Source organism: Sebastes fasciatus, chromosome 15 (genome assembly GCF_043250625.1).
Source record: "Sebastes fasciatus isolate fSebFas1 chromosome 15, fSebFas1.pri, whole genome shotgun sequence".
NCBI lineage: Eukaryota > Metazoa > Chordata > Actinopteri > Perciformes > Sebastidae > Sebastes > Sebastes fasciatus.
In genome coordinates, this window is record NC_133809.1 from 9,831,915 (window position 1) to 9,849,414 (window position 17,500).

The following is a 17,500-nucleotide window of genomic DNA, read 5'->3' on the forward strand; positions in this document are numbered from 1 at the left end:
TTCGGGTATTATCTTCCTCTCGACTAACGGAAACTAGGCTTCCTGTCATATAGTGGATTTATTGTGTAGTATTTTTATACTCCTAACATATAACGCTAATTATAAATATCATATTATAACATGTAGTTTTGCTGAATCACTCTGTCGCGTGTTGTTCTGTCGTCACTGCTTTTAACATCCCACTTTAGAATCGTTGAGTTTAATGATACCTAGTCTACTTAATCCTAACATTATCTCCCCTCTTGTGCCTTAATTTCCTGCCAAAAAGTGTGTTTTTAAAGTCTACTGTCAGTGTATGCAAGGAGTATCCAAATACTAGTAAAAGTAGGCAACACCACAGTATGAAAAGTTACAAGTCGTGCAAAAGTTTATTGAGGTAAAAGTACAGAAGTTATAGCAACATAATGTATCAAAAGGGGGAAGTACTCATAATGCAGAGTGGCTGCTGTCAGTGTTATACTTTAATGTTGTAGTTTGTAGTTAGTGGAGTAGATAAATAAAGTAGCATAAAATAGTGCCTCAAAGTTCTACTTAAGTACTGTATTTTAGTAAATGTACTTTGTTATACAGTATATATATATATATATATATATTTTCTTTTATAGTATTCTGTTATATTTGTATCTTTCAGAAATGTGTCTTGGTTTTTGTAAGAACTCTAGCAGCTGCATTTTGCACCATCTGAAGCTGTCGTGCAAAAGTTTACTGAAGTGAAAGTACAGAAGTTATAGCAACATAATGTACTTAAAAGTATCAAAAGGTGGAAGTGCTCATAATGAGTGGCTGCTGTCAGTGTTATACTTTTAATATAATTGGATTAATGTTTAAGCGGTACTTTAATGTTGCCATTGGTAGTCAAGGTACTGTACTACAATACAATGGGTACAATACTCTCTGAAATGTAAGTTTCTTTTTTTGTGTGTATTTAGATCCCCATTAGCTTTTGCTTAGCATCAGCTATTCTTCCTGCAGGGTCCACATAGTTTACATGGTGACAATACAAAAATACACATTCACACTAATACACGTCCAACTGTAAATAAAACAATAACAACTGACACAGTTTAAATAACAAAAACACAAAGAAAATGCTCTTTTAGTGTTTTTTTTAAAACCATATTTATCATTTTGTTGTGTAATATGATTTGGGAGTGAATTCCATTCTTGCATTGCTCTGTATATTGCTGTTCTTTGACCTGATTTGGTTTAGTTAGTGGAGTAGATAAATAAAGTAGCATAAAATAGTGCCTCAAAATTCTACTTAAGTACTGTATTTGAGTAAATGTACTTTGTTATATATATTTTTTTTATAGTATTCTGTTATATTTGTATCTTTCTCAAATATGTGTACCTAAGCATGCTATCACTGATACTACAACTGTCCACAGTCTACATTAATACTTAAAGAACACCACTGTGACACCACAATAATTAATTTTTCATAGACTTTGTCAGTGTGTATGCTCCCTATAGTGTTAACACTTTAATGACTGGTTGCTATTTGTTGCATGGAAACATGGCAGTTAACTTGTGGTTTATGATCACGCAGCTTGTTGGTTCAGAGAAAGGAAAGCTCTTTTGCTGCTGTATTGTTAAGATAAAGAGGAAGTGTCATAGTTGTACCCGCAAGCCGCCAAATGCATGTAAATTGTTGGCAGTGGCGGATTAAATCATCAGGACATCCACTTTGGCAGGCAGGTAATACGCCAGGGATGGGAATAGAGAACCGTAGTTGTCCGAATTACTCGAGTTATCCAGAATTATGACCTGTTTAACTTCTTAACTCCAGCTCTAAAAAAGCTTGAAATGGGTCAGTTACAGGATGTGGTTTTTGTTTGTTATATGACGCTCTGTTTAAAGAGAATGTGTGAGGAATGTGAATGAAGATCTGCATCACAGTTAAGCCTTTGCTGTGTTTCCACAGCACTGTGCTTCTGTTTAGAGAGTGGAAGTGGATGAGAGACAAAGAGTAGCTTGAAGCTGATTTCACCATTTGCTTGTGGCTACACGTCTCTATAATTTCCTCACGAGAAGGAGAATTTACTTATCATGCAGGGTTTGGCATGTGCGATCATTGATATTGAAAAAAGGTGTGGGGGAAAAGCGGCCACAGGTAGCAGCATGTGGAGAACAAGATAATGTCAAAGATAATATGGGTAACTGGATGTGATTAAATCATTGTTACACCAGCACAGTCACAGTTTAAAATAGGTAGAGAGCTGTGTATGTATATGATACAAAGACAATAGAGTTGCGAAGTAGGTGGAGTGCCTTGTATCTTCCCCCACAGATAACGTTATGTGACTCATCATTGGAGCATTTGTTTGACTTTGATAAGCATGAAACTGTCCCAGTTAAATAGTCAATGCAAAAGATAAAGAGCTTAATATTTAACTAATATCGGATCCTTTGATAAAAAAAAAAGTTCCGTCTACCAAACTGAAATATAATTTCTCAGAAAAGTAGTTGAAATAATTAAAACTGGTGGTTATAACATCAAACTAAAGGATCATAATATTATCTGAGAAAGTCCCACGTTTTATTACATTGAGGATATTGTTATTTTTTTATTATTAATCTTTTTTTTAGAGGTGGCACCCTAGGCGACCGCCTATATGGCCTATGCCTTAAGCTGGCCCTGCAATCCCTATAAATCAGCTGTTTAAAGCATACTTAAATGAGATTATTGGCATTTTCTGATTGGTTTTAATTGGTGGTACAAGCAAAACAAAGTCTTGTTTTGAACCTGTCATGCAGCCTGTTTAGTCCTTTTTGGTTGGTTTCCCCACTCAGTTTTAAATACCAGTCGGCGTGAGTGTGAATGTGTTTGCTTTGCCATGTCTTATCTGTGATAGCCAGGCACCAGTCAAGGGTTTACCCTTCCCTCTTGCCCAACACGTTTGGGAAAGGCTCCAACGTCTGCAGAGCTTAGCAGGATAAGATCTATAGGAAACAAGTGGAGCGACAATACACCTCTGTACAGTAGTACAATAGAAAATAAACAGTAAGGCTTTAGGCACAAAGGAGAAGGTAAAGGTGACAGAAAAAGAAAACTTTTTCTAATTCCTTGGCCACAGTTTAGGGTAATAAGAAAAAGCACTTCACAGTAGCAGAAAGGACAAGAGCAAGATGACTTTATATGGTATTACAATAAGTTCAGTACAATTTGCCATTTAAGGAAATATCACCACACAGGCTGCCCTACCTGTTTGGTCAAGGTTATTAGCAAGTCTGATGGAAATACTGTGCAGCAAACAACCTTATGTACTCAAGGAAACCAAACAAGTAGGTTTAGTGTATTAACAATACAACAGAGGTGTTCATAGCATTTCATTCGCATTGTTTTGCATAGCCAAAAACAGCTCCTCTGTTTGTACATGTCTGTAAATATGTCTGTTTCCTTTCTGTTTTTACATGCCCAAAATCAAATGACCTTCGTGGATAAAAAAAAAAAGTTGTATTGAATTGAATCGAATATTGCACCACCTGCTGCACTACCATTATTATAGAAAATATGATAACCAATATCATCATATATATACAGTATATACTGCATTTATATCATTTACATTGTGTGTCTCCCACTTCTGGAACCCGACCTACGCCTTTATCATTAGCTACTGTATATGAGAATACTTGCCAACTTTGAGACCTCAAAAACAGGGAGGATTTCTAACCCAAAGGAGGGGGTCTGGAAAAAAAAATAAAGATGGAAAAATAAGACATACAGATTTTAAGAAACCAGTACTTGTGTGATAGCATTAATGTAGTATTTATAGGATAATATCTATTTAAATATTTATTAGGATTAGAGGAATTTAAACAAAGAAGTCCTCCAAATTGAACTACAAATTAAGCATTAAGATTAAGATTAACGCTATCGGTTAAAACGGTTAAAAGAAATGTTAATAATGAATTTAAAAGCTTAGAAAAACTCGTAACTTTAAGGGGAAAAGCTGGTCCACCTTAAGAGCCTGGAGTCTGAGCCGGAGTTACAGATACAGGAAGTTGGCTCGGGTCTTGAACTCGCTTGAGCGGAGGAGTTGTTGCCTCGTAGCATTTATTCACCGACAAACAAAGTGTACACACACTGTCTGCTACACTTGCGTTCACAGCTATAACGCCACACACACTGCATACACTGCACCTGGCGCACCGCTGCATGCGAGGCACAAATCTTGTCAGTTAACGGTTAATAATCGGTTAACGAGGGTCGGTTATCGGTTAAGAACATTTTTAGAAATTAGCATCCCTAGTTGCAACATCGTTAAAAATCACTGTTGGTAAAGTAGTTGCAGTTCCTCTTCAACACAATGCGGCTGTTGGGGGAGATTAGGTCACCTTATCCGTCTGTTTACAGTATGTTTTACTTTTAAGGTTCCACACACCCACGGTACACACACAGGTGATTTCACTTTATTGGACGATCAGAGCTGTGCAGTTTGTGTTTATTGACATCTTCCTCACTCTCTATTTGGCTGTATTCAAAACCGCCTACTACATACTACTGATGAACGTGGTATGCAGTATACAATACATACTGCGTTCCTCAGTAGTATTCAGTATGAAACAGGTAAAGCGATTTATTTTGCAGTATGCCAGACCAGGCTTTAGCCTTTAAACAAGCTAGATACTAGACTAGATACGTGACCTCAGCAAGCTATTTGGTGTACTTATTATATCTCATTAATAATCCAGTAAAGCAGCTGAGTGCCAGCCTCACCATAATTATTTTTATTTATATTTTTATTGTTGGAGACAAAGACTAACCAAGTGGTGAGTTTTATGTTGTTTCTGTCAGGTTTCAATGAAGTGTGTTTTACAATGTTCCACCGCTCAAACAGCTGATCTAAGAGCCGAACTGAACGTGCTACACACATTTTAGTAATGTTACTAGGCTACCATGCGACGCCTGCGATGGTAAAAACAAGGGAAATATATTTTTTTAAGACAAGACGATAGTTGCATAAACTATTAGATTTTTTTTTATAGATGAATGACTATTCTAAAAATTTTAAATCATGACCCATCCCTACTCTTCATTAGGGATGCACCTATCCAACTTTTTCAGTCCCGATACCTATAGCGATAACTGGGCTTTGGGTATCGGCCGATACTGACTACCATCCGATACCAGTGTCTAGTTAATAACCTGTATGCCTCACTGTGTGGAAGTGACTGGGATCATTCTTTTATGTGTAAGGCAACATCAGGCTGGACTTAAATATTGTTTTCCTAACAAATAAATACATATATATATATATATATATATATATACTGAATTGTTATTTATTATTAAAATAATAAATCATACACCAGCATCTTGGTAAAAAAGTGTGTACACTGGTCAAAATCAACCAGAATTACAGTTGAAATGTAAACCTTTTTTAATGCAGCAACAAATTGGTTAAAACTTAAACAGGAATTCAATTTCAAGTATAAAATGTATATCGTATATAAACAGAAATGAATTGAATAGATCAGCTCCATTGTCACTGATACCCGATCCAGCTATTTGAGTCAATATTGGCCCGATATCTGAACCGGCATCGGTGCATCGCTACTCTTCATCTAGCGCCCTCAACAGGTCAAAGTTTTAATTAGTCCAGCTGTCCAGCTTTGGGTTTAGTACCAATTAGCAAATTTTAAACGCTAAATTAAGATGAACAACATAATAGACACTGTAACCAGCTCAGCAACAGCATGTTAGCATTGTTGTTGTGAGCAAGTATTTAGCGTAAATATCAGAATCAGCTTGAATGTAGAATGTAAACTCTTCTTTAGGTCCTTACACCCCCCCCCCCCCCAAAATTACCAGAAATGTTACAGTTGAATCAACATCTCTCTTGCAACAAAAACTGAACATTATGAGCTTCACAAGGAAAGGATTTATTGTAAGGCTGTATTTTTTGGATTGCATTACATTTTACAAGTGATTTTTATACACTCTGTGTATAACAGAAAATCAGTGTCGACATGACGGAAGAGCATGAGACCAAATCAACATTGGGATCAAGAAGACGGGTGCTGGTGAAACAGCACAAACAGTTAAAAGAAAGGTTGGCAGCCTTTGGAGTTGCAGGTCTCTCTGCAGTGACCACATTAACAGTTGTTAAGGATATTGCAGTAACGACATAGCCCAGCTTGAGCCATCAGTGTGTTTGCTTTGTTCCTCAAATGTGTCATCTGAACTGTGATTCTTAATTCTGCTTCAGGTTGAGAATCTGTGTCATCCGTGGCTGGATGGACAAGGCAAAGGACTTCAAAGGGAAGTTTTTCCTCCTCTTCATTGTTACCTCCATCTTCATCCTCTGTATCACTGTGAGAATACCCAGGATGACGTACAGCGCCACCCCAAAGCCGCGTGATGCTCTGAAAAATTGCCCCTTTCGGATCTCTGAGCAGACCATCACCCCCCTCAAAAATACCAAGCACTTACTGGTGTCAGCCTACATGGACCAGAGAGTGAAGGGCTTTGATATACGCATCATTGGTATATTTAGGAGAGACTCCATCCAACCCCTTTACTGTCTTTTCTGCTGTGCAGGTGACTTATCAAGTACAACACCTCCAACAACAATTTTACAACACTCTGACAACTTTGGTTTTCCCTTCGTCACTACGGATGTCATGTGTCAGATTCCTCAAAACTGCACCGCTACACATGTCATTCTCCTGACTCAACCAGGCAGAGAAAATGTATTTAACCAGACGTGGCTTCCTATCAGAAACCAGAAGACCAAAGGGAAGGAGGAGAAAAAGTTTCAGTTTGACTTCACAGTCTGCGTCTCCAACCTGTTTGGAGACTACAACAATGTGCTTCAGTTTGCACAGACCCTGGAGATGTACAGGTCAGTACAGCAACAACACCACGAACCACAATGTCAAAAATGAGCTGAATCACCTTTTCTCTGACACTTTAAAAAAAAAAACTGTAACTTTTGCAAGTGTACTGTTTCAGTACCACTGGATTGCATCACATTATACAGGTGTCTCTGTTATGGTTGCTGCTGAGGAGGGCTGTCATATTTTCAAAAAGTCAAGTTTGAACTAATTCAAACTAACACATAATTAGCTGTAATTGACATAACATACCCATATAGCATAGTGCATGAGTCTGAGAGACAATGAGCTGTGAATGTCACATAAACAAACTTATAGTGGTATCTTGCCCTCCAGTTAGTTTCAGTTTTATTTATATTGGTTTTGAGCTATCCATCTATCAATTATCTATCAATTTTCCGCCTCTACACAATTTGAACGAACAAAACCAAAGATGACTATTTCAAATCCTAAGTCAATAAAACAAAAGATATTGTTTGTGGCGCTTACAGCATTAAAAAGTACATTTAAAGAGGACCAATTATGCTCAATTTTAGGCGCAGACTTGTTTTTGGGGTTTCTACTAGAACATGTTTACATGCTTTAATGTTCAAAAGACGCATTTATTTCTCATACCAGCACCTCTTTTCACCCTCTGTCTGAAACGCTCTGTCCCCCCCACACAAAAAAAAGCCCAGTCTTCTCTGTCAACCGAACCAAACTCTTTGGACTCCACTCCAGCTCTGCTCTAACTAGCTTTGTTTGAGGGTGTGCCAAACTAGCCACTAAGCAGGTATTATGCAAATGTGTTACTTGGTGACATCACCACGTTACGGAAGAAAAGGCGGGGCTTCAAGCAAGGTGTTTCAGACAGTTCAGGAGCAGTGTTTCTGTGGGGGAGAGTAACTCCCTTTGGAGTGAACTTTGGACTTTATAACTTTGCACAAAAACAGCACTAAAGCATAAAAGGTCCTCTTTAAAAACCTGCAACAGACACTATTTGTGGAAACAGGCGTTGCTGTTGTTTTTTTAGGCCATGCTAGTGTAGTAGCTCTGGGGATGGCAATGTTGGTCTGTTGGTTAGTCAGATCAAATGTTTTGGGGTTCTTTTGTAACTTGGGTGAACCAATCATTTACCCTCAATACTGGTATATTGTCACACTCCTAAATGTAATGAATTCTACCCTTTGTGTCACCTTGCTCCAGGTTGCTGGGTGTGAACAGGGTGGTGATCTATAACACCAGCTGCGGCCCAGACCTGGAGCGCCTGCTGCAGAGCTACATCCAGGAGGGCTTCGTGGAGATGGTCCCCTGGCCCATCGACCAGCATCTGAATCCATCTCGGGGATGGCTCTTCTCCAAGTATGGAGGGGACGTACACTACTTTGGCCAGCTAGCCACGCTTAATGAGTGCATTTACAGATCCATGGACCGCTCACGCTACGTCCTGTTGAACGACATCGACGAGATCATAATGCCATACCAACACGACAACCTGATGTCTCTGATGGACGTGCTCCAACAGCAGCATCCAAATGTAGGGTACTTTTGGCGTGAGTTTCATGAATGACATAACATTTTACTGAAACTTATTTATGATTTATGATTTATATTGTACTGTCTTTCCAACTTCCATGCTGCACCCGTCGATCCTCATATTCTGCAGACGGGTGTGTTCCTCATTGAGAACCATATATTTCCCAAGAAACCCTTTGATGAAAGTAAAAGGGGTCCCCTTCCTCAATGGAGAGGGGTGCCAGGCTTTAATATCCTGGAGCGCATCTACAAGGAGGAGGTTGACAGAACCATCTACCACCCCCACAAGCTGATAGTTCGGCCAAGGTAAGATGACTTCTCACACTATTAGTGAATCCAGGAGAAATCCTGTTTGCTTTCCCTCAAGGCTCACACACAATATGGTCCACGAACTACAGGTGTTTTGAGAGAAACTGTTTTAAAGTATTATATTTAATCAGTGGCAGCATTGCAGGATGGTGCAGCAGACCTCAGTACACGACGTGCTCAGCATGTTCGGACAAAAGTTCATGGTTCCACAAGACGTGTGTCGGATCATTCACTCCCCAATCAGCACCCCGACAGAACTGCCGCTGGAGCAGCTCCAAGTGGACGCCCGACTCTGGGACTTCACAGACAAGCTGGTCCCCAGTGTGAGCAAGGTGCTGAGGAGAGCGGGGCTGCTGACTTCAGAGGGGAAGAACTGATGCATCGGATGGACAGACGATAAGATGGACACACTTGTGTACACCCTCACCAGCAGGACATTTACAAATATAATCTAGGCAGGAAAATTAGTGGATGAAACTCCTGCAATTTCTCAAAATGCCCGTGAGGTGACAACTGAAGACTCCTGTTTTTATGCTTCCCCTATACTTAGTACGGCAAAAGTACTTAGACATTCCTTTCTACCTTTTAAAAATGGGCAAATATGTTAAATGTTCATGTTTTCTGGTTCTTGTTTGAATTAAATGTTCAAATTGTTTCTATTGGTTGCTTAATTTTTTGTATCTATGTGCATTGTGCCAACCAATCCCATCACAGAGTTGTTTGGCACTAATGCACAACATGATATCAGAGAAATACGGCAGAGAGTGGAAAGTGTGCCAACCAATCCCGGTCTCCCCTACTGTAAAGAGTGAAAAGACACACACCTTTCGGGCGGACGGGTAGGTGGATTTAGTCATTCCTCTTAACGTAGTGCCAGTATGTGTTATTACTAGTTTATTCTCTGCCACCAGTCTTGTGGATTTCCCTGTTTTCCTCCCTGCTACCTGTTGATTGACTGCCATTACCTGCCTACCTGTGGACCTTCAGCATGTAAGTCATATTCTTTAATAAATTAGTGAAATCATCCTGCTGTCTCCTCTTCTGTATGCATTTGGGTCCAGTTCCTATTTCTCTGAGTTGTAATTTGCAAACGTTTGAGGTTCCTGAGTGAACAATGATGTGCAAGTCATAAAAAGAGCATTTGTTTCACCTGGTACACAAATCTGTCTCAAGTTTAACTTAAATGTTGTGAAACAAGTTTCTACACCCTTGTGATAACATGAAACCATACCAGACCTTGAGCTGTTCTGAGAGATGCCCTTTTAAGAGGTAATGAAAAGTTCAACCAAGTTAAGCTGGTTTGACAAATGTAAGCATTTAAGAGAAAAAAGAAGATCCGTTTCATCTTTTTGTGAGAGGAGCGCCGCCACGTTGCAGTACTCTAGCCTGTGATGTTATCAGGTTGGTTGGCTCGGCTAAGTTACACGGATACAACAGTAGAGACCGTGAATGTTAAAACTAAGGACAAAACCGTCCATTTCATAAACTGATGCTGAAACTGAGATCGGTAACGTTACTGCAGCGCTGGCTAGTGGCACTGAAAGAGCCCACCGACAGGCACTCACTCCAGCTGCAGCTGGCTGTCTCTCCATCTCCTGTCCTCTCCTCTCTCTGATCACCTGTCTCTCCTCCTCTGCTGTCTCATTCATACCGTTCAAAGACAGGGTCGCTAAGAAAACATACGCCCAAAGCTCTCCGTCTTTCACGGTCTTTACCGTTGTATCTGTGTAACTTAGCCGAACTAACCAACCTGGTGACGTCACAGGCTAGTGTACTGCAACATGGTGGCGCTGTTGTCACAAAAAAATTATCTTCTTTTTTCTCTTAAATGCTTACATCTGTCATGTTTGTTATATAATAGCTCATTGCAGTGGAAATCCATTTAGTAAACCAGCTTAACTTGGTTGAACGTTTCATTTCAAGTCTTACTGGCAAGGAAAAGCAGTTTTATAAAATGAACGGTTTAATTACATAGTATGATTTTATTGGCGCTCGGTCAACAAGTGTCAGTTGTTAGTCATGTGTTAGAACAGGGGTTTAAGTTTATGTCTCCTAGTTGTTATTTCAAGACTCAAAACAAGTTACCACTATACAAGAGTCCTGTAATAAGCCCTATTGGACTGCATCATACTTTGTTTCTAATTTTCTGTCCTCTTATATAAATATAAACTAATAAGTCAGTGAATAAGTGAAGATCAAGGAGTTCTTTGTTTCAGAACATTTCGCCAAATTAACCTTGGCATCAAGAAGACAGGTGTTGGTGAAACATCACACACTCACGTGCTGTTAAAAATAGAAATAGAGTTAATGTAACTCTCTTCACAACAACACAAACACAGGTCGGTTCTTTGATACGGGCGTTTATTGCTTGGACACATCTTTTCTCTGATGCTTCACTTCTTAGTCACGCCATGCACACGCCGTGAGAACTACGAATCAACATAGCACAAGCATATCGGTAAAATACACTTGACATAGCATGAGAACAAAGGAAAATACAAATCGGCGCGAACATGAGTTAAAGTGCATTTACATGTAGAACAACAATACCTCGTTGGCGGCTTGTCATGAAAAGAGGTTCTTGAGTCCATGAAAGTCCTTTTGAAAGTCTCTTTGACTGTCTGCTTTTAGCTTCAGACGTCGATAATCATAGCTTTAAACACTTTACAGAGCCCCGCGAAAGGCATCTGCTCCTTCACTCACGTTGTATTGTTTACAGTCCCTCAACAAATTCCGTCGTAGTGGTACTACACAGGGAACATTGGTCCCGGGGCGGAACGTAAAACACAGTGGACTAATGTACTTTTGAATGAAACATTTCTACCTGTTACACATTTTGAACTGTATGAAACAAATAATTTTACTCACATCATATTTACATTTTTAATCTTACATTATATGAATTATCTATTTATTTATTTATTGCATGAACTTATGGGATCAATTACTAATTATATATCATGAACACATTTATGCAACGGAACTTACAGTTAACAAAGACTATTTTGCACATGACAAGGCTTTTGTTAGCTCTGGTATTCAGAGGAATTCATGCAGGATTAAACAATTGTTTCAAATATAACTTGTTCACATTCACACCTCTTCTTAAAGAGCTTTCTTTGTTCCTCAAATGTGTCATCTGAAGTGTGATTCCTAATTCTGCCTCAGGTTGGGAATCTGTGTCATCCGTGGCTGGATGGACAAGGCAAAAGACTTCAAAGGGAAGTTTTTCCTCCTCTTCATTGTTACCTTCATCTTCATCCTCTTTATCAATGTGAGAATACCCAGGACGATGTACAGCGCCATCCCAAAGCCGCGTGAGGCTCTGAAAACTTCCTCCTTTCGGATCTCTGAGCGGACCATCACCCCCCTCAACAATACCAAGCACTTACTGGTGTCAGCCTACGTGGACCAGAGAGTGAAGGGCTTTGATATACGCATCATTGGTATATTTAGGAGAGACTCCATCCAACCCCTTTACTGTCTTTTCTGCTGTGCAGGTGACTTATCAAGTACAACACCTCCAGCAACAATTTTACAACACTCTGACAACTTTGAGTTTCCCTTCACTACTACGGATGTCATGTGTCAGATTCCTGAAAACTGCACCGCTACACATGTCATTCTCCTGACTCAACCAGGCAGAGAAAATGTATTTAACCAGACGTGGCTTCCTATCAGAAACCAGAAGACCAAAGGGAAGGAGGAGAAAAAGTTTCAGTTTGACTTCACAGTCTGCGTCTCCAACCTGTTTGGAGACTACAACAATGTGCTTCAGTTTGCACAGACCCTGGAGATGTACAGGTCAGTACAGCAACAACACCACGAACCACAATGTCAAAAATGAGCTGAATCACCTTTTTTCTGACACTGTTTAAAAAAATTGTAACCTTTGCAAAGGTACTGTTGAAGCGCCACTGGATTGCATCACATTATACAGGTGTCTCTGTTACTGTCATTTCTTATATTAGTTGTATATGTGTGGAGGGAAGGTATGCAAATCTTTGCTATAAATGTACTTGCCCTCTATAAAGATGTTATATAATGTCAGACATCATGTTGTAGAAGAAGGCCAATGGGACGGAAGAGCACCTGTTTTTTTTAGGTGAATCAACACCCCAGTACGAAACACTTGAATAGCCCGTAAAATGCCCGTAAAATGCACTTAAAGCTAAATCCAGGGTTATTTCCCTTTCTGTGTTCATGTGAATGAAACCCAGACCGAGGCTGGAGCGAGGGCTGGGAGGCGGAGTTAGCAAGCCGTGACGACACTGTGATGGCTGTGACCCCTTGTCCGAGCCATGTGACCGATCGGACACTAACCCAGCCCAAGCCTGCTCCATGGGCTCAATGGATGTGAACGATCGCCGGAAGATTCGGGTACTTCTCCCGTCGGAACTCGAGCCATTTTGGCTCCGTGTGCCACTGAGCAACTTTCATAGGAATGAACGGGGCCCCGCCTCCAACGCTGTATCCAGTTCTCTTAATAGATCCATGAGAGCGGCAGAGGAGGGATCCCTCTTCCAGGACGGACAGACGTACAATAGATGTCGTGCATACAGAGTAACAACATAATGAAAATACAACATAGACAATCCATGTGACAAAAAATAATACATATAGTGTCAACATATGTGAGAAGGTGGATCAAGGAGGATGTCAAGTAACTTCCTGGCGTCGCCAAAGAGATAGAGCCAGAGCAACACGATCTCCTCATAAAATATGTTACTTAGTCAGGAGTCGTCAGTTTACTCAATGATAGAAAATGGGTCCCTAAAGGAAAAAGCACTGATTTACATGAAATCATCATGTGTATTATTAACCTGATGTTAATATTTCAGTTTTTAAATATCACAGTTATAGTCAATACGCGACAGTCCCAAATGTAATGAATTTTACCCTTTGCGTCACCTTGCTCCAGGTTGCTGGGTGTGAACAGGGTGGTGATCTATAACACCAGCTGCGGCCCAGACCTGGAGCGCCTGCTGCAGAGCTACATCCAGGAGGGCTTCGTGGAGATGGTCCCCTGGCCCATCGACCAGCATCTGAATCCATCTCGTGGCTGGCGCTCTGCATGGAGGGGACGTACACTACTTTGGCCAGCTGGCCACGCTTAATGAGTGCATTTACAGATCCATGGACCGCTCACGCTACGTCCTGTTGAACGACATCGACGAGATCATAATGCCGTACCAACACAACAACCTGATGTCTCTGATGGACATGCTCCAACAGCAGCATCCAAATGTAGGGTACTTTTAGTGTGCGTTTGAGAAAGACAAATGTTCCATCAATAGCCAAACTTTAGGATCATAATTTGATTTATAATATTTACATTCTCTCTCCATCTTCCATGCTGTAGACAGGAGTGTTCCTCATTGAGAACCATTTCTTCCCTAAGAAACATTTTGAGCCAAGTGGGAGGTTTCACCTGCCTCAGTGGAACAAGGTGCCGGGCGTTAATATTCTGGAGCACATCTACAGGGAGGACCCCGACAGACACATATTCATGGCGAAGAAGATGATAGTTCGGCCAAGGTAGGCTGGATTTATCAGACTGAAAAGTTACTCATTCAGGAACCACACTCTGTGTTTTGGTTGAATTACAAAACATTTGGCTACAGGTCTTTTTGTAAAGTGACATACAACATATTAGAGTCCCAGTCGCAGTTATCCTTTGGAACTGAACAACACAGTTGAAAGGACAGTTTCCTTAAAGACTGTCATGGAAAATAAAGGTAGGGACAACGAATTGCAATTTACTAATTTGTTTCTTTGTGCATCACAGGTTGGTGGAGCAGACTTCAGTGCATGATGTACTCAAGACTTTTGGAGAAAAGTTCAAGGTGCCAATGGACGTTTGTCGGATCATTCATGTCCGCGTGGCTCTGCGGGGGTCGTTAACGCTGCAGCAGCTCAATGAGGACAAACGACTGTGGGACTTCCAAGAAAAACTGATTCCCAATGTGGACAAAGTACTGAGGAGAGTACTGAGGAGAGCGGGGCTGCTGAGCTCAGAGGGTCAGAGCTGATGGATGGGATGGACAGACACATATAACACTATAATAACCATCATTTATAAATGGTAAATTCATAGTTAATTGAACTTAGTTAATCGTTATTTTACTGTTAACAAACAATGAAATGATAATTAATGATGTTTACTAATTAATAGTAATGATATCATTTCTGTTATTTTACCATTAGTTTGTGTGATATGAAATAATTAGTTTATAAATTGACAGAGTATTAACTAGCTATCTAAATAATGTTTATAGATGCTTTACAAAGTATTTATTAACCATTTAACAAGGTATTATAATCATCAGTTGCAACTTTCTAAAAGCCATCCAAATAATGTTTTTAGACATAAGAAAGTACATAGACTCAAGTACGTTCCACTTTATACCTTTACTCCTCTACGTTTCAGAAAGGCTCGTACTTTTTACTCCATTTATTTGACAGCTGTATAGTTACAAATCAGATTTTACATAGAAAATGCATGGGTTTGTAACATATTGTTATATGTTGCAACGGTATATATACCGTATATTGTTCAAATAATCTCATTTTTCATCCCTTTTTGTAGTCAAAAACAATGTCAATGTGTTTTTAAATGTATTTTCTATTGCCCGATTCGACTGTTCTCAGGCCATTAAACATCAGTCGCTAAGCACCATAGATGTGGGTCAATAGGGGCCTACTACGCCTACTATGTTGTAAAAGTGAAAGGGAAATTTATAAGCAACACGTTCTAACATGTTGTAAAACTGAATGAAACATCACGTTTTAAACACAAACAAATGCCCAGCTGTTTTAATTACCCTTTTTTTTTTTTTAAATGAAAACCTATTTATGACCAATTTTCAGATCTCTGCAATCTCTTTCAGAACCTCCTCACCACGCCAAACAGATAAAGCATGAGCAACACAACCTCCCCTCCATGCCAAACAGACAGAGCCAGAGCAACACGACCTCCTCTCCACGCCAAACAGATAGAGCCAGAGCAACACGACCTCCTCTCCACACCAAATAGATAGAGCCAGAGCAACACGACCTCTTCTCCACGCCAAACAGACAAACAATTAGAGCCAGAGCAACACGACCTCCTCTCCACACCAAATAGATAGAGCCAGAGCAACACAACCTCCTCTCCACCATAGAACCTAGAGAGAGGACCAGATTCTTGTTTTTAGGTCACAGTTGCTTGGTAATGTAGTCTCATTTAGCCACTTGTTAGCAACCGCCTTTTCTAAGACACATAAAGGCTTCAAAATTCACAAGTGGGATATTTACTTGTGTATTTTATATCATAGAGCAAAAAGTTAAAATCTCTTAAATTTGTGTTAACCACAGACCTTATTTCAGGCATCTAACTAAAAACCCTTTTAAAAAACCCAGACGACGGAACCAGAAGTGCTAAAATGCATATGTCGTAGTTAGCTCCACCCTTTCGTGTCAATTCAGGTTGCAAAAAAAACAAGATTGCGACAGCCAGATACCAAGATGGCGACCGCTAAAATGCAAAACTCAAAACAGCAGTCCACAAACCAATAGGTGACGTCACGGTAACTACGTCCACTTACGTATACAGTCTATGGTCTGTACTTCTGTCCGTCCGTCCAGCCCATTATTGTGACCACGATATCTCAGGAACGCCTGTAGGGAATTTCTTTAAATTTGGCACAAACATCCACTACGACTCAAGGATGAACTGATTCAATTTTGGTGATCAAAGGTCAAGGTCACAGTGACCTCACAAACACATTTTTGGCCATAACTCAGGAATTCATATGCCAATTCACAGAAATGTCTAATAGGATGAAATGATGACCTGCAGTCTACGGTCTGTTATATAGAAATAACAGACCGTAGAAAGCTGTGATTGACCAATCAGAATCTAGTATTCAACAAAGCCATCTAATAAGCTCAGTTAACCAACTCCTGGCTCAATGCAGCTTCATATTTTTTTTAAAAGACAAATATGTGAGTGGTTTCAATCTTCTCATCGAACTCTAGGCGAAAAGAGAATAAACATATGTCTGACTATCTCTTTAACTTTGACATACAAAAAATGTGGTTGTGGTTTTGCTGTCCACACCTTTCTGCATGACTAATGTAATGGAGACGTGGCTAAGCGTGATAAGAGAAGTCACACAGTAGGTATAGATGACAGATGCTTTCAAAAGGAGCAGCTGTTGAATGCAGAAAGGAAAAAAACTGATTAATGTAATTACATGCTGCTTTTACCCTATTTGACCCATCGCACACAGCGTAAACCTCTTGAAATGCATTGCAATCCAGAGAAGCTACTAGTCTATGCCTTTTTGTGTTCTTCGTCTACTCAAATATAGAGCAAATTAAATGATATCCCTTTTCTGCATTCATGGGCTACCCTCCTATTTTCTGTGTTTCATACTGACCCATTTGGGAAGCCTTTCTCCTCTGTCTTTTGTGGATAAGAGATGGCTTTCAAAAGGCTCTCAGATGCCATAAAGACAAAGGCAATATTCACTGAGATGCCCTATTTTTGTCATATCAATTACAGCTGTGATAAAGTGCCATCTGGCGTGATGAGAGTACAACAAACACAATGCAGCAAGAGAGAATGATGGGTAATGTGTGCTCTGTAGTGACATCTGCTGGTGGAAAATAAGTTTAATAAAAGTTAGATTACTACTCCTAATTACAACTAATTTATTATCAGAATATCACTGCCACTACAACTACCAATATTAACCTCAACATAAACTGGCTTTATATTATACTTGCAGAGTTGTAAAAATGGAAATACAATTTTGAAATGACATTGAAAAGACAAAGTGGTCATAAT

General features: G+C 39.8%; 2 protein-coding genes and 1 pseudogene across 2 annotated transcripts in view; all 3 read left to right on the forward strand.

Moving 5' to 3' along the window:
• Positions 1 to 9,321, forward strand: part of LOC141783926 (uncharacterized) — an 18,387-nt gene extending 9,066 nt beyond the window's left edge. Inside the window, exons 2-5 of the mRNA XM_074661528.1 lie at positions 6,216 to 6,851; positions 8,029 to 8,359; positions 8,489 to 8,664; positions 8,813 to 9,321. Coding sequence (XP_074517629.1) covers positions 6,244 to 6,851; positions 8,029 to 8,359; positions 8,489 to 8,664; positions 8,813 to 9,044 — 1,347 coding nt within the window. The 5' untranslated portion in view covers positions 6,216 to 6,243 and the 3' untranslated portion in view covers positions 9,045 to 9,321. The remainder of the gene's footprint in view (positions 1 to 6,215; positions 6,852 to 8,028; positions 8,360 to 8,488; positions 8,665 to 8,812) is intronic.
• The window catches only part of LOC141784019 (uncharacterized), a 14,949-nt pseudogene extending 250 nt beyond the window's left edge, over positions 1 to 14,699 (forward strand).
• Positions 9,466 to 17,500, forward strand: part of LOC141783922 (uncharacterized) — a 22,462-nt gene continuing 14,427 nt past the window's right edge. Inside the window, exon 1 of the mRNA XM_074661521.1 lies at positions 9,466 to 9,657. Coding sequence (XP_074517622.1) covers positions 9,656 to 9,657 — 2 coding nt within the window. The 5' untranslated portion in view covers positions 9,466 to 9,655. The remainder of the gene's footprint in view (positions 9,658 to 17,500) is intronic.